Below are 25987 nucleotides of genomic sequence, written 5' to 3'. Positions count from 1 at the left end.
GAAGCCCAGCCAGGAGGACGTTACAGTAAACAAGTTGTGAGACCACTAGGGCATGGACCAGGATCTTGGCAGTAGAGGCAGAGAGATATGGTCGGATTTTGGCAATATTGTACAAGAAGAATCTACAAGCCTTGGCTGTGGTCTGGATCTGAGGGATACACGACAGAGAAGAATCAAAGATAAAACCAAGACTGCGGGCTTGCTGAACTGGTTGAATAGAAATGTTGTCCACAGAGACAGAAAAGGAGTGTTGAAGGGTGGGCTTAGGAGGAAAGACAAAGAAGCTCTGTCTTGGACATGTTGAGCTTCAAACGCCGATGGTGCATCCACTGCGAGACAGCTGTGAGGCAAGACGAGACTTGCTGTTCAAGCCTTGGAGAAAGGTCAGGGGTAGAAAGATACAACTGGGTGTTATCGGCATACAGATGGCAGGAAAAACCAAAAGAGCTAATGAGTTTTCCTAAGGACAGTGTGTAGAGAGAAAACAGAAGAGGACCCAAGACAGAGCCCTGGGGAACTCCAACAGATAAGGGAACAGGAGATGAAGTCTGACTACCTGTGACCACTGCAAAAGATCTGTCTGACAAATAAGATCTAAACCAGTCGAGAACAGAGTCTGAGAAACCAAGGTCAGAGAGTATGTCAACTAGGAGACAGTGATCAACGGTGTCAAAGGCTGCAGACAAACCAAGAAGGATGAGAACAGAGTAAAGGCCATTAGCCTTGGCCCATAAAAGGTCATTTGAGATCTTAGTGAGAGCTGTCTCTGTGGAATGCCTTGGGCGGAAACCAGACTGAAAGGGATCAAGAATGGCAGGGGTCAGCAACCTGCGGCCCGTGGGCCGGATCTGGCCCGCCAAGGCCTTCCTGCTGGCCCCTGCGCAGTCCTGCCGCCGATTGCCGCCTATTTCCCCCGTTTTCGCGCCGCTCCGGCCGCCATTTTGTTTTTCAAAATGGCGGCGCCCATCTAGGAGGCCCAGTACAGCCCCTGGAGCACTCCAACAGGGCTCCAGGGGCTGCAGTGGGCCTGCAGCAGGCTCCACCTCCTCCCTAAGAGCAGGGAAAGGAGGAGGAGGCAGAAGGAGTGCAGAGACAGGGAGAAAGGGAGCCAGAGCGGCAGCTGCAGCCACAGCCACAGCGAGAGGTTGGTAAGGTTCATTGGGGAGGGGGTGAGCTGAAGTAAAAACAGCTGAAGAAGAAAAAAGTTGAAAAAAGGAAAAAAAGTTGACACAGTCTGCATGCTTGCTGCAGTTTATTTTCAATTGCATTTTAGTAATTTCCTTGCTTGTAACTTTATTAGTATTATTATTATTACTACTTGCCCTGGGTGTTCTTTCTGCAAAATGCCCTCTCAATGAGAAAGAGGAGGAGGAGGAGGAGGAGGAGGAGGAGAAAGAGGGGGAGGAGGTGGAAAGGTGAGTCATTTCAGGTCTGCCTTGGGTTTTTTCCATTAATTTTTAAAAATATATAACACTTATTTTTGTTTTTTTATTTCATTATTTTTATTATTGCTTTTTATTTCATTTTATTATTTTTATTATTTATGAAGGTGAGACAGTGTGACTTTCCAAAGTGCTGTAACAAAGGTCTGCTGTAACAATGATAGTGGTGATGATGATGATGATGATGATGATGATGATGATGATTTGGTGGAAGCTCCACCCCCAGTGTGTGGCTCCGCCCCTGCAGGGTGGAAGCTCCACCCTGGCTTGTGGCTCCGCCCCGGAAGGTGGAAGCTCCACCCCTGGCATGTGGCTCCGCCCCTGGAGGGTGGAAGCTCCACCCCCCCCGGCTTCGGCCCCCCAGTTGTCTGAGGGACAGCAACCTGGCCCCCGACTCAAAAAGGTTGCCTACCCCTGAAGAATGGAGTTGAATTTAAGAAACTTGAGACAGCGAGGATAAACAACCCGTTCCAAAACCTTAGAAAGAAAGGGAAGAAGAGAAATCGGACGATAGCTAGACAAAGAGGAGGGGTCAAGAGAAGGTTTTTTCAGAATTGGGGAAATGAGAGCATGTTTGAAGTCCGAAGGGAAGGAACCTGTAGAGAGAGAGAGATTGAAGATATGGAGAAGCGAGGGCAGAAAAGAGGAAGCCATAGAAATTAGAAGACGAGTAGGAATTGGATCAAGAGGTTGCAGGTTTGGAAGAGTTCAGAAGTGTAGAGAGTTCATCCAAAGAAGCAGGAGGAAACACAGAAAATTTGTTAGGCAAGGGCGATAGAAGATTATGAGCAGAAGGGACTATCTCAGAGCGAATAGTGGTAATCTTTGAGATGAAATAATTAGCAAAGTCATTAGGAGAGAATGATGAAGAGACAGGAGGAGAGGGAGGTTTAAGCAAAGAGTTGAAGATGGAGAACAAACGCTGCGGGTGCCTCTCATTGGCGGAGATCAATGATTTGTAATAAGTTTGTTTAGCCATAGACAGGGCTCATGAGAAGGAAGAAAGAACAAATTTGTAATGAATAAAATTCATTAAATTTTTTGACTAAACCTCTGGAGTTGGTTCACCCCCATGCTGACCTAGGAGCTACCAGCTGCTATGTTGGAGATGGCTCCTGCAGGCAGCAGGTTTAAAGTGTCATAAAAGATTTGCAGGTCATTAATTATTTAGTGTATTAATCTATTTTAATTGCCATAGATAGGCAAAGCTTCTTGAGCTTTGTGCCTGAACTGATTGGCCTTTGGTACTATGCATTTGGACTTGAGTGAGATGATGTGCCCTCCCTTGCATAATACAGTGGGCCCTTGGTATCCGCAGGGTTTGATCCCATGACCCTTCATAGATACCAAAATCCATGAATGCTCAAGTCCCATTAAACTAAATGGCCTAATGATATGCTCTCCCTCATATAAAATGGCAAAACCTAGGCTTGCTTTTTGGAATTTGTTTTGAAAATATTCAACCCATGGATGGTTGAATCCGTGGATAAAGAATCCGTGGACACAGAAGACCGACTGTACATGAATGCGCTTCATCCATCTCATTTCTGCTAACTTTATTATTATTTTCAGGATTGGACAAGAGAAATTTGGACTAGACTAATACAGCAGAAATTAACAAGATCATTGATAGTGCTAGGAAAGACTTTTCTGAGTAGGCCAGAAGAAATGATGTGACCTTTGAGATTGGTGCACATATCTAGCTTTGTCAAAGGGGGTGGCGTGTTTGTGGGAAACACATAATTGCATTTTGCTTTGAAGGAATATCTTACATTGGGCATGATTGTGAAATACTGATGAAGATTGTGTTCACAGTAGTTCATATATACTGATAACTTTTTGATTGGACTACTGTCATGCAGTGTGTGGAGTGAAGAGTGCCCCTGAAAATGACCCAGAACCTGCCAATCATGTAAAAACTAGATTGCTAACCAGAATATAGTATCAAAATTCCATAGAACCAGGCTTAAAGGAATTACTTTGGTTCTCAATAGGTTTCCAGTATAAATTCAGAGCTGACACTGACATTCAAAGTCTTAAATGACTAAGACCTAAATGTTTGAAAGAGATCCTCTCTCTTTCTACATCTGTCCAAGGACTGAGATTTGTTCGAGGGGTCTGTCTCATGGACATGGGAAAGGGCTCCTCCCCGGTGCTCCAGTTGCAGACTGCCCTCCTCTTGGAAGTCTAATTGGCACCCGCGTTGTTTTCATTCCAGTCCCATGATAAAACTTCCTTCCCCAAAATGTAGATTTACACAATTTTAAGCTGTTTAAACATTTTAGAGTGTTTTAAATAGCTATTTTTAAAAAGCCTGTTTAAATTATTTTTATTGTTTTAAATTCTGAATTGGTTTACACTGTTAGATCTTATGTGTATGCCACTCCAAGATCCCATGGTGTAAGTCATGATATAAAAACATTAATAAGCAGACAAATAAACGATTCTGCCCTTTATTGTTGTTAACTGCATTCAAGTTGACACTGACTCATGGTGATCCTGTGGATGAGATGACCTCCAAGCCCCCCTATCCTCCACTTAGGTCCAGCAGATTCATGACCTCCCTGAATGAATCCAGTCATCTGACATGCAGTCTTCCTCTATTTCTACTACCTTCCACCTTTCCTAGCATTATTGTCTTTTCCAAAGTACAACGACTTCAGTTTCATCGTCTTGTCTTCCAGAGAGAGTTTATTCATTTGTCTTTTTGGTCGACCACAGTATCCTCAGCACTCTTCTCCAGCACCACATCTCAAATGAGTTGATTTTCTTCCTATATGCTTTCTTACCTGTCCAGCTTTCACACTTGTACATGGTGATGGAGAATATAATGGCTTGGACACTTCTAACTTTATTTATTTATTTGTTTTATTGTATTTATACCTCGCCCTTTAGCCCTAAAGGCTATCAAAGCGGCTTACAATTATTATTTTTAATAAGAAGGTTCCCTGCCCTCAGGCTTACAATCTCAAAGACACGGCACAAAAGGAGAAGGGAATGGTGGTGAGGAAGAAGGGGATAAGGTCCAGCAGTTCTTCTCTCCTCCCTCTGAGGCCTGGACCAAGGCAAATGGACTGGAGGGAGGGCTCTTCTTCTTCAGGCTAGCCCTGGTGGAGCTGGGCCTGCCTGTTACAGGCTGAAGGATGACAATTATCATGGAGGGAGAGCTCTTCTTCTTCAGGCTAGCCCTGATGGAGCTGGGCCTGCCTGTTCACTCCCTCACAGGCTGAAGGATGACAGTTGTCATGGAGGGAGGGCTCTTCTTCAGGCTAGCCCTGGTGGAGCTGGGCCTGCCTGTACACTCCTTCACAGGCCAAAGGATGACAAATATGGAGGGAGGGCTCTCTTTCTTCAGGCTAGCCTTGGTGGAGCTGGTCCTGCCTGTTCACTCCCTCACAGGCCGAAGGATGACAGTTACCATGGAGGGAGGGCTCTTTAGTGCTCAGTTATATACCTTTACTCTTTAGGATCTTATCTAGTTCTTTCATATCTGTCCTTCCCATTCCTAATCCTCTTATGATTTCTTGATGGTAGTCTCCATTTTGGTCAATATTTGATCCAAGGTACAGGAAATCTTCAATTATTTTGATTTCCTCATTATCTAGTTTGAATTTATGTAGATCCTCCATTGTCATTATTTTTGTTTTATGTTCAGCATTAAGCCTGCCTTTGCACTTTCTTCTTTAATTTTCCTTATTACTTGTTCCAAGTCTATGGTGTTTTCCACTAGCATTATGGTGTCATCTGCATATCTTAAATTTTTGATGTTGCTTCCTCTTAGCTTCTTTCCTCCTCCTCCTGTGTCTAAACCTATTGGTTTTTTTTTTTAAATGCATACTAATTGAACAAATAGGGTGATAGTATGCAGCCTTGCCTGACATCTTTGCCAATTGGGAACCATTTTGCTTCTCCATATTCCATTCTAACAATAGCTACGTTTCCTAAGTACAAATTCCTCATCAGGACTATCAGATGTGTTAGTAGTCCCATGTGTTTAAGAGTGTTCCATAACTTTTCATGATCTATGCTGTCAAAGGCTTTACTTTAGTCTATAAATCATATGCTAATTTTATTCTGCAATTGTTTGGTTCAATCCATCATCTGTTGTATGTTTGCAATGTGATCTCTAGTGCCACTTTCCTGAACCCCATTTTCACCTTGGCAATTTCTCTCTCCGTATATGATTGGAGTCTATGCTACAGAATTTTCAGCATTATTTACTTTCATGGGAAATTAATGCTATGATCCTATCATTACTGTAATCTTTTGTGTCTCTTTTTAGTTAATGGGGATGTATATTGAGACCATTTCCATTCTGTTGTCCATTGTTTTGATTCTGCCATTAGGGCTAAGCTTTTATTAAAAATTAAGATCAAAGTAGGTATGGGCCATAGCTGAGTTACAGAACAAATATTTTGTTTGTGGAGAGTCCTAGATCAAGTCCTAAGATGAAAAAAATTCTGGATGACTCCTGCCAGAGAAGATAATACTGGGATAGAAGGTCCAACTATATGAGGCAGGTTCTTGTGTTGCAGTTCTCTCTCTAGCACCAGGGTTTGTTAATTCTTGTTTCCTTAGAAGAACTAGAACTTCATGTCCTGTATTTAGCCTATCTAACATGACCAATTATAGTAAAAGAGCCCAGGCAACTATGGATGAACACACACACACACACACACACACACACACACAGAGATTGTAACAATTTCCACAGAAACATACAGCATTATTCCAGAATATTACCTACCCCACATCTCTAGTTGCCACATATGACTCAGAACTACACCAGAATGTGACAGTTTGCTTTCATGAATTCCTCTATCTCTGCTGCAACACAGCTAAAAACCAGCCTACATAGGAACCAGAAATTGTGTGGCAACAGTGGCTTGAGGGGGGGGGGGGGTTTGAGGCAAAAAATTGGGCACCAGCATGGATGCAATTACTTGCCCCCTGACCTACAGGAACTCTCCTTCCCATTGCTGCAATTGTGCTCGAAAACATGCTTCCTTCTCCTAAAAGCCTCTCTAAACAATCACATCCCTCTTGTCCTAACCAGAGGAAGATTCTTTGGTGGCCTACCAGAATAGCTGTCTTTCATTTGTTTAGTGTCTCCACAGAGGAGAAGGGTCTACTTCCAGCTTTTTTTCCCATTCACAGAGGCCACCTTTCATAGCTACAAATGAATAGATTTTCAGGCATGTCCTTAAAGGGACAGTGCAGGCAGATTACATTTGATGCATCCAGTGTTTTCAAAAGGTAAGATTTAACTACTGTGGGGGTGTATGCTGCCAGTCAAGAAACAAGGGATTCAGAAAGACACGACTACAGAAATCAATATTATAATAAGAAAAATCGATGGGAAGGAAACTACTTTTCAGGTTTTTAAGAAAACAGATGAGCCAGCTTCGCACAGTTAATAAAAAGGAATCACTTCCACCATAAACTAGATTACTTGAATTAGATAACGTATCTAATTCCTCTGTAGAAGATGTATCTTCCCAGTTTTTTTATTCGTTCTCTAAATTTGAGGACTCCTGCATCAAAAACCAAAATAGAGATGGGGTTTATCCAATTTTACTAAATCATCAGTTTCTGCTCTAGGTTTTATACATACATGATTTTTGACATAGAATGTGAGTCTGCTACTCTTTATACTTCTCTCTTTAGACTCCCAAAGCCTTTTCATCTCAGAAAATCCTTTCAAACCTTAGCTGCTTAAACCAGCCGCTTAACACTGATTCTTAAAGATTATGAAGCTGTTTATGTCTAATTACAAAGAAATTCCTGCTATAAAGATACTGTTTCATTTGCTGCACCTAAATTTATTGTGCATTTAAAAAATATAGGAAGATTGATTCATCTTGCATAGGACTCCCATCTTGTACTAAAACAAAATTGTTGTGGGATGATTCTCAAGCTATGGCAGCTCATGAACCAAATAGGGAACAGGTATCCCACAATGAAAAAAATGGGAGCAAATGCTCCCCTGCTCAGTCCACGTCACAGAAGATTTCCTGATGGGTATTTCACAGCCCTCCAGAACTCCTTTCATCTGTAGAGATGCTATCATACAGCATAATGTTGCCTTACATTGAATCAGACTTTGGGTCTGCATAGTTGAGTGTTTTCAGCATTGACTGGTAGTGACACTTCAGGTTTTCAAGACAGGAATCTTTCCTAGCCTTATCTAGAGAGGTGAAAGACTGAAATTGGGATCTACTGCATGCAGAGCATCTGCTCATCTATTAGGATATAGCTATCTTTCTTGTATGTATTACACAGACCAAATCATAGAATTATAGAGTTGGAATATTTGATGCATATTCATGGAGGTGCTGTTAAAGATTAATGCCGGCTGTACATTACCTCCACTTGAAAGGCATGAGCATGATGGTGATATCACCCTCATCTCTTGCTTTTGTACTTCTCTTTTGTGAAATCTGATAGATTGGGCACTAAAGGAATAGAACACAGGGCTAGATAGATCTTTGACCTGATCCATCACAGCAATTTTTATGCTGCTAGTGAATAATAGGTATGACTTAGCTAGAATAGTATAAAATGTAAATTTTACATACTATTATCCACAAGGAAGTGATTTTGCTGTAGTTCCCTTGTGATCTGAGATTCACTTGGTAATGAGCTGGGGATCATGTCGAATTAGGGGGAGTACCTAATACCCCAGAGGACAGGATCAAGATTCAAAATGACCTGAACAGACTAGAAAACTGGGCCATAGCTAACAAAATGAAATTCAACACGGAGAAATGTAACGTACTGCACTTAGGGCAGAAAAACGAAAAGCACAGATATAGGATGGAGGACACCTGACTGAATGAAACTACATGTGAAAGGGATCTAGGAGTCCAAGTAGACCATAAGTTGGACATGAGTCAACAATGTGATGCGGCAGCTAACAAGGCCAATGTGATTTTAGGCTGCATCAATAGAGGTATAGTGTCTAGGTCAAGGGAAGTCATAGTGCCGCTATATTCTGCTCTGGTCAGGCCCCACCTGGAATATTGTGTCCAGTTCTTGGCACCACAATTCAAAAAGGACATTGAGAAACTGGAGCATGTCCAAAGGAGGACAACTAAAATGGTGAAAGGTCTGGAAACCATGCCCTACGAGGAATGACTTAGGGAGCTGGGGATGTTTAGCCTGGAGAAGAGAAGATTAAAAGGTGATATGATAGCCCTGTTTAAATATGTGAAAGGATGTCATATTGAGGAGGGAGCAAGCTTGTTTTCTGCTGCTCCAGAGACTAGGACCCGGAGCAATGGATGCAAGCTCCAGGAAAAGAGATTCCGCCTCAACATTAGGAGGAACTTCCTGACAGTAAGGGCTGTTTGACAGTGGAACAAACTCCCTCGGAGTGTAGTGGAGTCTCCTTCCTTAGAGGTCTTCAAACAGAGGCTGGATGGCCGTCTGTCGGGTATGCTTTCATTGTGATTTCCTGCATGGCAGGGGGTTGGACTGGATGGCCCTTGTGGTCTCTTCCAACTCTATGATTCTATTCATAAGGAAGGAAAACTATGCACACATTTTTTGTGATGGCCTAAAGTAATCTCGTTTTAGGGAAAGAGCCATACAAGTGACCTAATTTAATATAAGCATGTCCCATAGCACCAGGCAGAGCCTTGTCCTTTAGATCAGAATAATACATGTTCAAAGAACATCTCAAGGTGTCTTTAAAGTTTGTGCTAATGCCTTTACATTTCACAGTGACAGCTTTGTAGGAAGAAGTGCAGGCTGCTCTGCCAAGCCCCTGGGTTCTCTTCCGATTACTGTTAAAAAGATCCTTGGGATTTGTGTCTCTAGTTTACAGTTCCCTTTGTACACTTTTTCTCACATCTGTCCAGGAAGAAAAATGTAACTAGTGGCACTTTCTTCTTAGTCAGTCCCCTGAGCAAGAGAGGCTCTCCTTTCCCTCATTTGTAGCTTTATTAAAATACACATGGCTTTGCTTATGTAGCTGACACCTGAAAGCTATATTTTGTGTTTTTTCCTCCCTCATTTAAGTGGGAGGAATAGATTTTTCTCTTTTACATAGTTTTAAGTCCACAGCTTCCTTGTCGGCTTCATTGATCCATTTCTCTCCCAGCTCCCTGCCTTCTCTTCCTCTTTGCAGCTGGCTTGCTCAGCTGTTGATAGCAGAGCTATGTGACCACAGGCAGTTTTCCTTTTAATAACCACTTGCTGATGTTGGCTATTGATCAAACAAGCAGAGAGCTGAGATTCAGCTCAAAGGAGGAAGGCCAGTTTATTCTTCCTCACTTTTCCTTTTCCTGTCAAGTCAGTATCGGAACTCCCTTTGGGGCTGTGAGTGCTTCAGAGCTCCTGTCTCTTACCTTGGCTATGGAAAACAACATTCCACCAGGAGGAATACATCTGTCCCCCCATTGCCAACATCCTCGCCACCAGAAAAGCAAAAAGAAAGAATACTAGTATACCCCTTGCTGTGTACTAATTGGCTGTCAAGCCATACACCAGTGCAACTGATTGTTTGTTTTTCCCAAGCAGATAGCAATAAAATGGAGTTGCAGTTGTATTCCTTTGGTATGAGTATCATAGAGTTGGAAAGGACCTCAGAGGGCATCTAATCCAGTGTCATAATGATTATTACAAATATTTGAATAAAGCCTATTATAAAAGCATAATTCTTCTCTGTGTAGACATGATAACATGTTGAAAGTATTGCTTGTTTTTACTATTAATGCTTTTCTTAGTACCAATTCCTAATTTTTATATGTGTCAAAGGAGACTTTTTATAGTGTGAAATAGAAAGCTTATAGATTGAATATCTTTGAATGTCGTCGTTGAATAGCTATTGTCTTAGTCATTTCTTTAAGTCTCAGGTTAATAAACCATTCCAAATAAGATATGTACAAACTACTATAAAGTGAATCCGTAAGTAAATATGATTTTACAGTCTCCTAAACTTGGTATTGGTGGAACATTTCTCCCTTGTTTTGCCCAGATTGTCAGGGAAGAAAAAACACACTAAAATTTAGGATATCCCTGTTAGCAGATTTTTAAAAATTATTTTATTTTATTTGGTAACACAATCCACAATCCACATACAAGTGGATTTGAATTTTTCAATTCCAATTTCAAAATGGACTGCAGTTTGGCCTTCACCCCTTTTAAATCTAGATCAGCATTGATTAGAGAAAACACCTTGAAAATTATACACAGGTGGTATTTGATTCCAGTGAAGCTAGCCAAAATAGTTAAAACAAATTCCTCCAAATGTTGGCATGGTTGTAATGATAATGACACATTTCTACACACAAAATAAACACATTTTGGCAATTGGTACTTGAACAAATTTCATTGATTACCAACCAAGAAGTAAAATGATGTCCTGAAATGCTTTTCTTATTAATATATGTAGATGCAAAATTTGAAACATAAAAACCGTATAGTTTTCTTCATTACAGTAACCCGTGTAGAAATTGCCAGATGTTGGAAAACAGGGGAGGTATATTTAGATATGTGATGGAAAAAGATATGGATCCTACGGTTACTTGAAAAGCTGTCTTCAAGTTACAGAGGATGACCAAAATCAGGACCTTCATAGACAAATGGTTCCCACTCATTGACTTTGTAAACAAAGACAGAAACAGTAGAAGACAATCTCTATCTCCTCTTAACCTTTGGTTGGACATTCTGGACTAAATTTACACAAAGATAGCACTGGACTTTAAAATGACTACTTACATTGAACAGAACCCAAGAAGACCTGCAACATAGTTCAAACTTGTGAGATGAATTGTTTTATTTTGCTTTAGTGTTGTATTATGTCTTGTACATAGTTGTTTACTATTATGATTTTTTAATTATTTTATTTTATTTTATTGGTAACACAGTATATATTTTGGACTATTTTCTAGGTTTATTTTTTTTATCTCTAGTGGTAGTTGACAGTAATGTAAAATCTGTGTTCGGAGTTTGGAAAGTTGACTTTAAAAATAACTTATTCTTGTTACCCATTGTAGGGAAAGATTGTATTAGTAACAGTAGCAAGTTTTTTTCCCCCCATTTAATAGACTTCTTTTCAAAATGTACTGAAAATCTTACAAAATTACTACCTAAATAAGATGTTACCCACTGCACTAGATGTTGTACTCTATACAAAAAATTAAGGATGTTGCCTGTCATTGTGTTACTTATATAAAGTAACAGGATTGGTAGCATTATTATTTCAAAAGTAATATTGTATAAGTCTAGAAATTTTAGTCAAAAAATTGACCCAAAAGGTCTGAGGTGACTTACCGACCCAAAAAGCATGGGTCAATGTAGGTACTGTACTTTAACTATCATCAAAAAAGGAAACATCCTCTTCTCTTAGTAGAGTGGTGAAAGGTGAAAACTTACTCCATCCCAGGAGTACCTGAAAGAAGCACTAAAGCCCTCTACTATCTCCACTGCAGTACCTCTTCTGACCTTTTTGAATGCCTGGGTGGGAAAATGACGGCAGTGGCAGCTCTTTGGGGTTTCCCCTCAAAGGAGTGCCTAGAGGAATCAGGCTTTGAAGGCTGTGAAAAAGACATTTGTGCATGTTTGTCAGCTTTTCTGGTGAAAATCAGGCAAAGTTATCACATTAAATTTAAATGCTAATGTAGTTGCCATTTTCTTTGCCTTATCCTTTACATCCTTTGTTACATGGGCTTAGTTTTACCCTTGACTTATCCACAGGTCATATCAAAATCCATAATTTTGGCTCCAAAACCTGACTTCAGCTTAAATATGAGGTCGACTTATAGGTGAATATATACAATATCTTAAGAAGTAATAGTGCTACTTGTTGTTTCCTACTACCTGAGACTCCACTGAGTCAGATATGAGTGAATGCCTGGTACCAAGAGGACATCAAAAGCTATTTTAGGTTTACTAGAATATTACAGTTGAAGGTTATACCAAAAAGAATAGATGTGGTTGAAAAGGAGGAAGAAAAGCATATGTCAACAACAAATTCAGTTGTACAGAAATCGGTGAGAGTGATCAGAGTGGCTCAGCTGAAATCATTTGGGTAAAAATAGAGAAATAAATAAACTCAACATTATGGTAGGCGTTTACTCCAGGCCACCAAACGAAGAAGTGTGTGGATGATGTTTTGCAGAAACAAATCTGAGAAATCTCAAAAATGCAAGAATTAGTAGTCATGGGGACTTCAATTACCCTGGTACAGTCGGCCCTTCTTATACACGGATTTTTTATACACTGATTCAAGCATACACGGTTTGAAAATATTCCAAAAAAGTATAAATTTACCTTGATTTTCCATTTTTATAAGGGACACCATTTTGCCATGTCATTATATTTAATGGGACTTGAGCATACACGGATTTTGTTATACACGGGGGATCTTGGAACCAAACCCCAGCGTATAACAAGGGTCCACTGTATCTACTAGGAGACTAAGGCCCCATTCAGACTGGCATCAAAGATCTGGAAGGAACTGGGCTGATTCGGATGCCCCTCCCCCAAATCTCTCCGTTAGCAAGTGCCCACTACAAAAAGAGTGGCATTTTAAATCGAATGCATTCTGTGCCTGCTGTGAAGGTGCCTGCTGTCAATCAAGCGATCGTCATGGTGACGTTTTTGCAGGGGCATTGGAGGTGTCATCCCCCCTCCTTTTTTTTAAAGAGCCATGCACAAAATGCCCTGGTGTCAATTTTTTTAAAACCTCTTTTTTTGTGTTGTGTGTATGTGTGGGCATTTGGGTCAGATCTGTCAGGAAAAAGCCACATGGGATATATAGTCACAAGAAATATAATATGTATATGAATGTATTTGAAAGTAACATGACACAGCAAAAGTTATTGAATTGTCACACAGGTGTTGTAAGTAATGTAATTAGAAGGTCCTGAAAGCCAAGGACATATGAGGCAATGACAAAGTGAAAAGGTGCAAATTGATATCACCTGAGAGTCATTGAGTGGACAGTAATGTATGATGCAATGTGAGGTCTAGATTGAGCCAAGTATGGTATGTCAATCATAATGTATGTACACGCCCAGGAGGTGGCAACTGTATAATGAATAGAGAGACAAATGTCTATATAAACAATAATGTATGGCAATACTTTTTGTGGGTATTGAGGAGTATAGTAGTGTGGGTATTGAGGAGTATAGTAGTGTGGGTATTGAGGAGTATAGTAGTGAGAGTTTTGTGAGTAGTGAATTGTTTTGTGCATAGTGTATATAGTAGAATAAAAGTAGATCTTTTTAAAGAAGACTACTGTGTTGACTGGTGTCTTGAGAGCTGAACAAGAACCAGCAGACTCCAGATAAGATTGGAAGACATCTTCAGCCAATTCTCAGAGCTACTGGTCAAACTGGTTGTTCTTCCGCTGACCAAGGGGGTGAGAGTGAAAGCCAGGAGAAGAGCTGCAACTCCCATCATCCCTAACAAGGGTTATGGGCCCAGCGCCAGTTACTGGAACACCCAGCATCCACAGAAGCTGAACTTTCCTGGAAGAGAAAGAAAGTTTTGTGGACGACCGATCAGAGCAAGCTGTGTACGCTGCACTGGTAAGCTCGTGAGTGAAGTGTTTTGTGTTTTGGAAAAGCCCGAGACGAGGCAGCTGTGCAAACTCAGGAAGGACTTTGCCAAATTGAGTCACTGCACAAGATAAGATGGAAGTGTTGAAGTTTAGCAAGTTAAACTCCCACAATTACTCCACCTGGAAAGTTTATGCACAGTCACTACTGATTAAAGAAGGTTTATGGGCCACAGTCGAGACGGGGCTAACAGCCGATGCAAATGCAGCCGCCAAAGAAAGAGATAGCAAGGCAAAAGCATGCTTGTATTTGATGCTCGAGGAGGACATGATAAACGATGTGAGAGATAAGGGCTCCGCAAAAGAAGTTTGGGAGACTCTTGAAAGGCTACATACTCCAACTACAGCTTTTGCCAAAATGCTTTGGTCTAAAAGAATCTATAGACAAAAGATGACTAAGGGACAGTGTGTGGTTGAACATTTAAAGAAAATGCAAAACCTGTTTGTGGAGGCAGAATTAAGAGGTGTCCAAATAAACAAAGAACAGCAATGTTACATCCTAATAGAGTCTTTAGACAGTTCATGGGACTCCATCACTAACAGTCTTCAGAATCTGCCTGAGGCTGAACTAAGCAGAGACTTAATAGTAGCAAGAATTTTGGAGGAAAATCAGAGAAGATTGTCTGAAAAAGAAGACTCACAGAAATCAGCACCAAGACTGCACCAGGCTCCTGAGTTAAGAGAACACCAAGCAGCAGCTCCCGTGAGAGAAAAACGACGTTGTTACCACTGTGGAAAGGCAGGACATTTGCAAAGAAACTGTCAACAATTGGCTGCTGACCAGTACAGACAGAGAGATAACAGACCGCAGACGCGGAACTTTCAGCAACAGAGACAGAACAAGCCGACATTTTTCAGGGGCAGTTACAACAAGAAGGAACGTGCAACAATGATAAAAGAGAAACATAGAGAAACATAGATCCCTAACAAGATCTGCCCCTGTCCCCATTTTCAGTCCCATGCAAGCTAATGCATCCCCCACTCCTTGCCCCCCAGAATGCCTCTTACACATGAAATGATAATGATAATAATAATAATAAATTCCTCACCTCAGAAATGCCAGTAAAGGATGCACTTGCCATGCATTCTATTTTTTGCTTTTAAAAGCAATTCAGGGCTGCCTCTGAATTCAGTAGCAAAAGCATGTATCATTGTCTAATTGACAAGAGCAAAAAATGTAAGATTCGCATTGTAGGATTGTAACATTTGCATTCGCAACATTTCCCCTTTGCTTGAAGCGAGCAGAGAAACCCCTTGCACAAGGTGCTAGCCTTGCTCTATCTGCCGCCAGAAAAAAATCATGCGCATATTTGGTCAAAAATAATTTAAAAAAAATATGAAAGGGGAGGATGCCTGATGTGAGCTCCGTTTATGCCCTGCCTTTGACCTAACCTGACCTGACCCTTTTCCTCCTGCTAGAGGAGCTTTACCATTGCCTTCCAGTGAGGCTGAGAGAGTGTGACCTGTCAGTTCCAACTAAATTAGACCCATGGAATCAATTGGGAATAAAATGGAAATGCAGCACAGGCGTTCCTGTAGCATCCTCATATAACACAAATAATAAGAATAATAATAATCCAGGAGCAAGAGGAAAGTAGAACAAGCAAGCACCCAAAAAATAATGCGCATAAGTTGTCAAAAGAGGCTGATTTCCCTACATGCCCCAGCTTGGACCCACAGCCCTACTTCCCTGGGCAATCCTCCTTCCTTCGACCCTCACCTCCCTTTGAGCTTTCTCCACCACCTCCCACCTCCCTCTGACAATAATCCAGGAGCAAGAGGAAATGAAAGTAGAACAAGCAGCCTGATTTCCCTACATGCCCCAGCATAGCCCCACAACCCAATTCCCCATGGAAATCCTCCTCCTCCTTTCTTCAGACCCTCTCCTTCCTCGGGGATGCCCACTGACCCTTTCCCCCAGCTCCTTCATCCTCCTCCTCCTCCTGCTCTGTTTTAGGATCCCCTCCATGGCTCCCTTCCTCCCACAGCCCCTTTCTCCTTCTCCTCCTTCATCACTTTCTCCACCCCCACCTCTCTCTGACAGCCCTCTGCAGCCCAAAAGTCACCCCTGATTTCCCCCTTTCTCCTGTCACCCTTTGCATCCAGCGATTCCCCTTTTTTCGGCTCTTTCCTCCTCCTCCTCCTCCCCCCTCCCTTCTGATGATGGGAGGGAATGCTCTGACCTCTGCCCGCCCCCTGACCCTAATCCCTCCCTAATTTGCCCCGATCATGTTCGAGGGCAAGTTCAAATTTGGCGCAACCCAAGTCTTTTGAGAAAAGACGGATTTTAGCCCGAATCTGGATACCTTGGTGTATGGGACATTTCCTTGTGCAAGCCCCGACATGGATTGTGACAGAATCGGGCCCAATATGAACTTCACGTGGAAGAATCGATCTCAAACTCGTTTTTTTCTGTAGTCTGAATGGCCCCTAACTTTGCTAAGCATGGGCTTTCCAACACATTCCTGATAGGTTTTGCAAATAATTTATTTCAAAAGGTAGAGGAATAAACAAGGGGATCAGCATCATCCAAGTCATTGATAAAGGTGTATAATAGCACTGGGCCCAAGGCAGAACCCACTGGTCACTTCTCTCCAGGATGAAAAGGAGCCAAGCACCTTTTGGGTTCAGTCAATCAACCAATTACAAATCCACATAACAGTTGCACTGTCAAGCCCACATTTTACTATCCTTTTTTGCAAGAATATCATGGGAGACCTTGTCAAAGGCCTTAAGTCAGGATATGCTACATCCACAACATTCTCTTCATCTACCAAGTCTGATAGAGATGTGACTCTATCCAAAATAAATAAATAAATAAATAAATAAATAAATAAATAAATAAATAAAAGGATAAGATTAGTCTGTCATTACTTGTTTTTGAGAAACCCATGCTGACTTTTAGTGATCACTGCATTCCTTTCTAAATGCTTACAGACTGTCTGTTTAATGAACTGATATAGAATCATCCCTAATACTGATGTCAGGTTGAATGGGTGGTAATTATTTGGGTTTTTTTTTAATGTGGGGAGAATATTTGCCCTCCCCTAGTCTGCTGGTACCACACCTGTTCTCCAGGAATTATCGTTGATTGTTTTGCGGTGTCCCCCCCCCCACCCCCATCTTATATTTAAGGGATGGTTAAGAAACGGGATAAATTTGTGGTTAGAGTAGATGGGCAAACTGTGTTTTACATTACCTAATAAGCATTATATATTTATTAGGCAGACAGCTTCCTCACTTTTATGAGCCACAGTGGCACTGCCTTCACTCTGGCCTCATTTGGATAAGAAGCAGTGATGAAAATGCTACCCAGTAGTAATGGCAAGCATGTTTTCTCTTTCTGGCAGGGCCACATGATCTGGGGGCAGCAGCAGGTTGTTTTTTTTTTAACAAAGTGAGTGGGTGTAGTGTCATGTAATCTTTGCAGTCCTAGTATCAAGCCAGCTCTAATTATAACCAAAATTAAGGCAGCAAACCATGGATAACTGATGTGATGATAAAGCATCATGTTTGTACAGGATTGCAAACATGGTGATAGAAAGCAAATGAACAGCCTCTTTCTGTGTTTTGTGTTGCTTATTAGCTAGCGCAGGAGGGCATTCAAGCTGTTTTTGATGCTTGCTTGAATATGGTGCATTAGCTAGGGTAGGTGAACCAAATCCCTAGCCTATATATTGAGATTGTCTTGCTTCTAATTTGACATACGGACTTTGGAATAAAACTATTTCAAGTCTTTCTTGCTTTCCTTTAAATTGAGAGAGACAAGGAAGGAGCAGAATATTATTGTACTTAATCTAACCTTCCCAAAGGGGAAAGGAAAAGCTTGGTTTGAAAGGAACATTTTTCAAGGGCTTGTCATATCTGTAATAGGCCCATTGCCTTAAATATGTAAATTGAATGCACAGCACATGTCGGCATCCCTTCTTTGGTTCTGTCAGCACACTCTATAAGATCCCATTTGTCTAGAAGAATGCTTTTCTGAAAGGTATGATTATTCTAGACTGCTGAACAAGTTCTCCTATGTGACTGGCATTTAAAGAACCATGATGTTTTGTAGAATGACACTTAGAGAAGTGTTCTGCAGGAGTGATTCCCCCCCCCCCCCACATACACACACACTGTCAAAGAGAGGAAGAAAATGGGAAAGTGATTGGGGGATGGGGTATCATAAGGATCGCACTACCATCATGTAGCTTTTGAAACAGTGCAAAAGCCTGAATCAGCTAGTCCTAAGATTCCCAGCAGTGACTACAAAGGTAAAGATAATTTTATGGGGAATGGACAAAGATACTTATATCCATTTGAAGGAGAAGTGCAGAGTCCTGTGGGATCAGTGATTCGATTTCATTTTTATTCATTTTGTTGTCAGAGATTAGAAGCATCAGTGTCTTGATTCAATTCTGTAGCCTTGCCACTACAAAGTCATACTGAAGGTGTATCCTTTGCAAAATACTGTAACGGCTTGGTTCAGGTCTATTTTGGAGTCATTTTACACATTTTTATCAACTGTTGACTTTGAATCGTTTGGCAGTGCCATGGAAACATTCTGTGGAGCAAATCACTGTTGCACACTATGCTCACCATGGGGGGAAATATTAGTTACACATCAGAGCTGTTCTAGCCATCCTCAGTTTTCCTCATAAAATGCATGTGCTAATGTATAATAGCCTTCTTTCATTTGGGACATGATCTGTTTGTCACTGCTTCACACATGCATGGTGATTTCAGTTTTTCTTATCCCCATTTAAGAACACTGTTCTCTTGTGAAAAGACCTCAGTGCTTTCCCTTCAATGTTTTGTTTTGTTTTTACTCAACACCTTCTTTGCCTCTGTGTTCTCAGAAAAGAAAAAGGGTGCTCAACCTAAGGATAATGGAGCAGAAGACAGAATAGGGAAATTTCAGCACAGAATAAGCAAGAGATAGTACAGGAATACCTTGTTAATCTAAATCAATATCAATCTCCAGAACAAGATGAACTACATCCAAGAGTATTAAAAGAACTGGCAAATGTAATATCAGAGCCATGTATAAGATGTCTCCAAGCCCTCCCCCATCCTCCCCTGCTCTGCCTAGGTCTTGTAGATTCATGCCTGTGACCTTCCTGGTTGCGTCTATCTGGTATGAGGTCTTCCTTTTTTTCTGCTGCCTTCTATCTTTCCTGGGATTATTGTCTTTGCCAATGACTCATGGCTTTTCATGATGTGGCCAAAGTACAACAGCTTCAATTTAATCATCTTCCCTTCCAGGGAGAGTTCAGGCTTGATCTGTTCTATGCCCTATTTATTTGTCTTTTTGGCTGTCCACGGTATCCTCAGCACTCTTCTCCAGCACCACATCTCAGATTATTTTCTTTTTATCCGCTTTCTTCACTGTCCAGCTCTCACTTCCATACATGGTGATGGAGAGTACTATGAGTTGGAGAATTCTAATGTTAGTGATCAGTTGTATATCTTTGCTCTTTAGGATCTTGTCTAGTTCTTTCATTGCTTCCCTTCCCCATTTCTAGTCAGCTTCTTATTTCTTGACTACACTCCCCTTTCTGATCAATGTTTGATCCAGGATATGGGAAATCCTTTAACTGTTTTGATTTTCTCATTGTCTAGGGTGAATTATATCAAAAAGGCCAAAGACTGAGATTAATTGTTCTAAAGAAATGTGTGCCTATTTTCAATATGGCATTGGTTCAGTCCCCGAATGTGTTTGCGATCTAGAAATTAATCTGGACCCAGTTTTGCTTTTGACTAGGACTTTCTTTCAAGGTAGCGGATAGGATAGATATGCCCTTTCTTCAGAAACAGGAATGTTGATACCAGTTACTGTGCATTTCCTTCTTTGCTGATCAACTTCCATCTTGCCTGTCTCCTGGAACTATGGCTTAAATCTTTATTTAGTGCAGAATGTCACATGTTACCTCCTTATGGAGTCATGTAACTTTTGGTTCCATATTGAAAATATATTTGTGTGGGGATGTGATGACATGTTCAAGCAGTCTTGTGGTAGCTACATTGTTTCCTTTACTTTCTGAGTGCTATTCTAGGTGAGTGCTTTGACTTATAAAGCTATTTCCATGTGCTGCTGATCAGAGCTTGACAAAATTGCTCTTTTGACTATAGATCTCGTAGTCCCCCAGTCCGCATATCTCGAGGGTGTGTGTGCGCGCACATACATATTATCCCCTCTCCTGGGCTGCTTTGCCCAGTGTCCTAATGTAGAAGAAGCTGGAATGACTGTGGCGTGTAGTGTAGTTTATAGAACAAAGACAGTAAAGTAGTCTGGTAAGCAAAGGTTCAAAACAGTTATAGGTCATGGAATTTATAAAGCATTGCTTCCATACTAGGGTTAAGAATCATGTGTCCCTCTAAATCTTATGGGCTACAGCTTCCACTACTCCTCACCATTGTCTGTATTGGCTAGGGCTGATGAGACTTTTAGTTCAACAACATCTGAAGGTCTACATAATTCTTACGGCCATTTTAGAGGCTGGGTGCTTATAACTGCTAATGGCTTACTGCTGATATTTTTGTAGATGTTCATATGTTGTAAGGTGAGGTGAGACTATTCTTTTGAGAATGGGAATATTCTCAGGCTAATCTAAAAGGAGCCAGTGTGGCATAGTAGTTTGAGCATTGGACTACAACCCTAGAGACCAGAGTTCGAATCAGAAAATCCTATGATAGTTCACCTTAGTGTCACCACGACTCAAAAATGACTTGAGGGCACAAAACAGCCAAGTCTCTAAAGAATTATGCTTCTAAAAATTTAGAGAATTTTCTAACTTTTCATTACCTCTCTAATTAATATATTTGACTGCTAGCTCAATCCTGAATGTTACAGTTTTCTTGATGGTTTGAGGACTGTATGGAACATTCTAGGTTATTATGAAACTTCCCATTGTCACCTTTAAATGCACCTTCTCTCACCACTGGCCTTGTCCCCCATCCTCCTTCCTGCTGTGGCTAACCTCCTCCTGTGTTCTCTATTCACCATCTGCCTCCCTAGCATCACTGCCCTGTTTTTCACTCCTTCCTTCCTTCCTTCCTTCCTTTCTCTTTCTCAGAAAACAAAGGAAGGGAGAAGAAAAGCTGACTGTTTCTTCCCAGTGAGTTTTTACTGAGTCTAGGCAGAATTGTCTTGGGAAATCACCTGTCCCATGGAATTCACATACTTATTTTGGGTATGGGTCCAAAAATTACATCATCTTGTAAATTGAATCTAATCAGCCTAAAAATATTTGAAGTTATTGAATGTTTCAGAGATTAAGCAATCATTTTGAGAGGTTACCAATATGAAGAATAGAAGGTAATGAAAAAAAATTGAAAAAATGAAAGATAAGATTCATTTTCCCTTTAACAGTTAGATATTTTAATGATGTTTAGGTTGTATTTAAGAAACACACTAGTAAATAGCAAGATATAGTACTGATAGGATGCTAGATAATTTAGGTAACTAACATTTGATTCTTGCAAGTTTTAGTTGCTGGATAAGGTACTTAAAGAAGGATACTTTAAAAAATACTTGCAGTATTAATCTGACTATTATAGTTTTTGAAGCACTGCATGCATGTTGCACAGGATTGCATTATAAACACAGTAAAGGACTCAGCTGATGTTCAGGGAGCTTTTGCTATGAATTGAAATGGAAATTACGTAGTGACTGACTGATGGGGGAGAGGGAGTAAGGGACAACCCAGATGGGATGTTACCTGAAACAGATACTCTGAATGTCCTAATTGTTCAGTTTTAGCTGACATCAGTGAGTTGATGTCATAAGAGTAACATTCACATGCTCTTCATCTCATTTTCTGTCTGTTCTATGGAGAGGTCTGCTCATCTTGAGAATTGTGTTCTGGAGGCAGAAGTAGCATCTCATTAGACCAGAATGAATAGCTCAGACTAGCATTTTTTTCATCTCTTTTATATAACTCTTCAGTGTATTGCTTCCATAAACTTTTTATTTCATTTTGATCGTATAATACATTCTTCTTCTAATAATAGAGCATCCCCAGCCTTGGTCTGAATTTTCCTTTGAGTTCGCAAATCTTGTGGAATAGGTCCCATGTTCTTCCCTTTCTGTTGCTGTCTTCTATTTCTCTGCATCGTTTATTATAGTAATTATCTTTATCCTTGCACACTAGTTGCTGAACAGCTGCATTCAAGCACCAAACAGTGATACAGTGCACCCGCATTACACACGGCTTTCAGCATATGCTGAAAGTTGTGAGAGCCACGCGGGAGCACGCAGGGCGCAAGGAGTGGCACGTCCCATTTAGATGAATGGGGTGCATGTCCAAGGCGCGTGCTGCTACGCCACCGCTGCATGCACAAGCCCCATTACTTTCAGTGGGGCTCAAGCATACGTGGGTTTTTTTACGCGGGGGGGGGCTGGAACGGATCCCCCGCATTAAAAAAGGGCACACTGTACCTTTATTGGCCAACCAAAATGCACAATATACTTGTTGCAAGCTTTAAAAGCTCCATTGGCTTCTTCATCACACAAGATGTTAAAAACCAAACAGGAGAATAAATTGGAGATGTTAGTAAGATGCCTGCATTTTGTTGTTTCTGTCCTTAGTTAAGATGTTATGAGGGGGGTAAATTTTGCAGGCTGGCTCCTCCTCCTTCTGGCCATGTGGAAATTGGCAGTTTAACAAAGTCCAGGACATTTAAAGTCTATTTGCATATGAACAAGACTCTTCTCTTGCAATTAGGGTTGCCATAATTCTCTACCACAAACCAGGACAAAGTGTAGGATAAAATGTAGACCAAAATGTAGGATAATTGTAGGATAAAATTTAGCCCAAAATGTAGGACATTTAAGGTCCTCCATTTTTCTTAAATATCCTACATTTTGGGCTACTTTTTTCCTACAGTTATCCTACATTTTGGGCTAAATTTTGTCCTACATTTTGTCCCGGTTTGTGGTAGAGAATTATGGCAACCCTACTTGCAATCCAATCTGTCTCCATTCCTGTGAGACCACAAGCATCTTGTGGAGAGAGGCTTCTTGAAAAATCCATTGTCCTCTGCCTACAAGAGGTCTTCTTTTCTTGTCTTTCTTTTTGGCAACATATAGCATCTTTTTAATCTTTGATTGTGTCTCTGGCTTCTGTCCATAGCTCTTTTGATTCCTGGTCAAATATGCTTAATAAAGCAAATCTGTTTCTCACATTGTCTGTAAATTCTGTTGAGATGATCCGCAAGTTATATTTTGGTGTGATTACTGTTTTTTTCTTACTACTTCAGCTTTACTCTAATCTCTGATATAAGGAGCTCATAATATGAGCCATAGTTAGTACCTGGTCTAGTTTTGGCTACAAGAATAGAACTCTTCCATGTTCAGCATCCAATTATGTGATCTGTTTGATTTTTATATTGGCCATGTGTATATAGTCTTCTCTCTGGTTGTATGAAAATGTATTTGTAATGAATAATTGTTGGTCTCACAAAAATCAGTTGCTCTCCTGTTTCAGTATAAATTTATAAAATTCCTGGTTTAGTTAGATTTCCAGTTTGTCATGAAAATATTGGATCAACCAGTTATGTTGACTGAAGAGCTTGCTGGGAAAATGATTAGTAAACTAGAATAAAGATACAAGTCAGCATCCTGGGTTGCCTGCTTCAACAGCAAAATAATGGTAATACAGGTAGAAATCATCCAAATGAGCAAGCATGGGTTGTTTCTGGTATCTGGTTGCACTGATGTGTGTGTTTTGTAGTACTGCCTAAATTTCTTTGAAGGGTGCATGGTGGGGAGACAGGCCAACCTTCCTCTTTTCCCAGAGGCAAGCAGGAGCAGCAGAAGGAAGTAAATTTAACATTCTTGCAACTTGCAGTGAAGGGTGGAAGAGTCACTGTAGCAATTTGAATGTGAAATTGATCTGAAGAGCTGCTTTGTGCCTCTGAAGTTTTGCCATTGATCTTCATGTAATGGATTACTGGGACTCCAGGGCCCAAGATGGGTGAGTGGAGCTGTGATGTATCCTCCAGTGCTTTCAAACAAATGTTTTTCTACTCTCTCAATAAATCTTTTATAGACAGAATCCATTTTGTGTATTAGAAAAACATTGGGGTTTTTGTGTTTGTTCTAAAAGAAACTTTTACCAAAATACCTATAAGAAATAGAATGAGAGAATTGATTTCTCTTTCAAATGTATTCGGAGGCTTGGACTATGAAAAAGTAATGCCGGGAATTCTAAGACTATCTCTAAAATGGAATTAAGATGGTTGCATTTGTCAATTTCATATTGTCATTGTGAATTTTGATGGGAAGATGAGAGTCAAAGCGCTTGACAGAAGTATGTTGTATTCCTTTAGGTGCTGGAACAAGATGTGGTTCTTCAATCAATTGACAGAGCGATTGAGGCCATTCATAACGTGGCAATGAAGAATGGGGGAAAATACAACTTAGAACAAAGAGATGTCCTCCAGTAAGTAGATAAAACAAGACAGTATAGAAATAATGGAGACACATTTTCTGAATGCAAATTCAGTTGAAGTCACATACTTGCCATTCAAGGCCAAACACAGTGTTATAAGAGACTCTGAGATAGGCCCACTCTGCCATTTTTCTCTTGTCCTCACAGTATTTAATGTAAACAATTCATGGTGTGATGTCACTGAGTTCTGAATTTCCCCTCTTCAGGGACGTAGCCAGGATTTTGGGAAGGGAGGGGTCCAGACTAAGTGCCACCATTATAATGGGGCTTGGGCGTGGCAGCGCACGCTATTCATTGTATTTAACAGAAGGGGGGGGTCCGGATGCCATGGACCCCCCTCCGGCTACGTCCCTGCCCTCTTCCCTCGCTTTGTACTGTTGGCTGGTGTGAATGAGGGGAGTCAGACACACAGCACATGGCATCTTGCAGTGTTTTTGTTAGATGTTACATGAAAACGAATAAAGAGATGTTAATTTCTAGTGCCTCTAAGTCATTTTTATAACATATGGTTTGGCTCATAGAGTTCCACCATGTCCAGAGGACTGACTTACTCTAGGAAATCTGTGATGTTTCAGAATTGATTAGACAGTGTATGTAACTTGATCTGGAATGCTAAGAAACTGCTTTTGGTAAAGTAGAAGATATAGTTGTAGATTTCAGCAGATCATCGTTACAATAATAAATGGCTCTGGGTCATCAATTACATTACATTAGAGATCAAATGTGATTTCCACTTCATTTTGGGAATGTAATTGAATTTCCATGCTGTTAAAAATGGAGCACTTGTGCCAAGAACTGTAATCAGGAATAGGTGATATCATTGAAATGAATAATAATAATAATAATAATAATAATAATAATAATAATAATAATATTTATTTGTATACTGCCCTCTGGCAAACCAATCCGGGCGGTTAACAACAGTAAAATATAAAATATGACAATTAAAAACCCTTTATCCCTCTAGAAGGATCTTTTCATTACTGAGAAATCTTCTTTGCCTTCTGAAGCATTCGAGGTGTCCATATCTCTAGCTGGAGGACAATGTGCATGAATGTTTGTCAGCGTACTGAAGGACTGTTTAAATTGTTGATATTTCTTTTTCTTCAGGTCATCACATTTCAGTTAGTAAAGTATTCTTCTTCTAGGTTGTACTAGCCTTCTTGCAAGTGGGGTAAAAAAAATGATAGCTGAATACTGGCTTACAAGCTGATCTTGTATTTTCTTGGCCTTCAAATGTGGTTGAGGCTAAGGCTATGGTAAGACCTCTTCTGAAAATAAACCTTACCTAGATCCTACTATGCTAGATAATTTATAAGACAATCTTCAACCTTCCATTTTTGGGCGAAGTGCTAGAGCATGTGATGTCTTCTCAACTCCAGGGGTTCCTGAATGAGACAGAAATGGAGACAGTTTTGCATACTATTTTGGTTACCTCTGTAGATGATCTATGCAAAGAATTCAATGTGGGGAGTATGCCACTGTTGGTTCTGCTGGACCTCTCAGCTGCTTTTGATACTATCTACCATGGTATCCTT

General features: G+C 40.6%; 1 protein-coding gene across 6 annotated transcripts in view; it reads left to right on the top strand.

The window, feature by feature from the left end:
- LOC149321440 (NCK-interacting protein with SH3 domain-like) overlaps window positions 1–25987 on the top strand; it is a 139079-nt gene that overhangs the window by 45498 nt on the left and 67594 nt on the right. For 5 of the 6 annotated variants that reach the window (XR_016280948.1, XM_089521674.1, XM_089521662.1 and 2 more), the window contains exon 2: window positions 24328–24440. Coding sequence is in view for 5 of the 6 variants with exons in the window: in XM_089521674.1 (XP_089377800.1) it covers window positions 24328–24440 (113 nt within the window). In the remaining variant the exon portion in view is untranslated. Of the gene's footprint in view, window positions 1–23878; window positions 23973–24327; window positions 24441–25987 lie in introns of those variants that run through there. The other variant, XM_089521684.1, reaches the window with a different exon arrangement.

Source organism: Sceloporus occidentalis, unplaced genomic scaffold (assembly GCF_023333645.1).
Source record: "Sceloporus occidentalis isolate IW3139 unplaced genomic scaffold, rSceOcc1.0.p SCAF_1, whole genome shotgun sequence".
NCBI lineage: Eukaryota > Metazoa > Chordata > Lepidosauria > Squamata > Phrynosomatidae > Sceloporus > Sceloporus occidentalis.
Note: the sequence above shows the minus strand (reverse complement) of the source record. Positions and strands in the feature narration are given on the sequence as shown.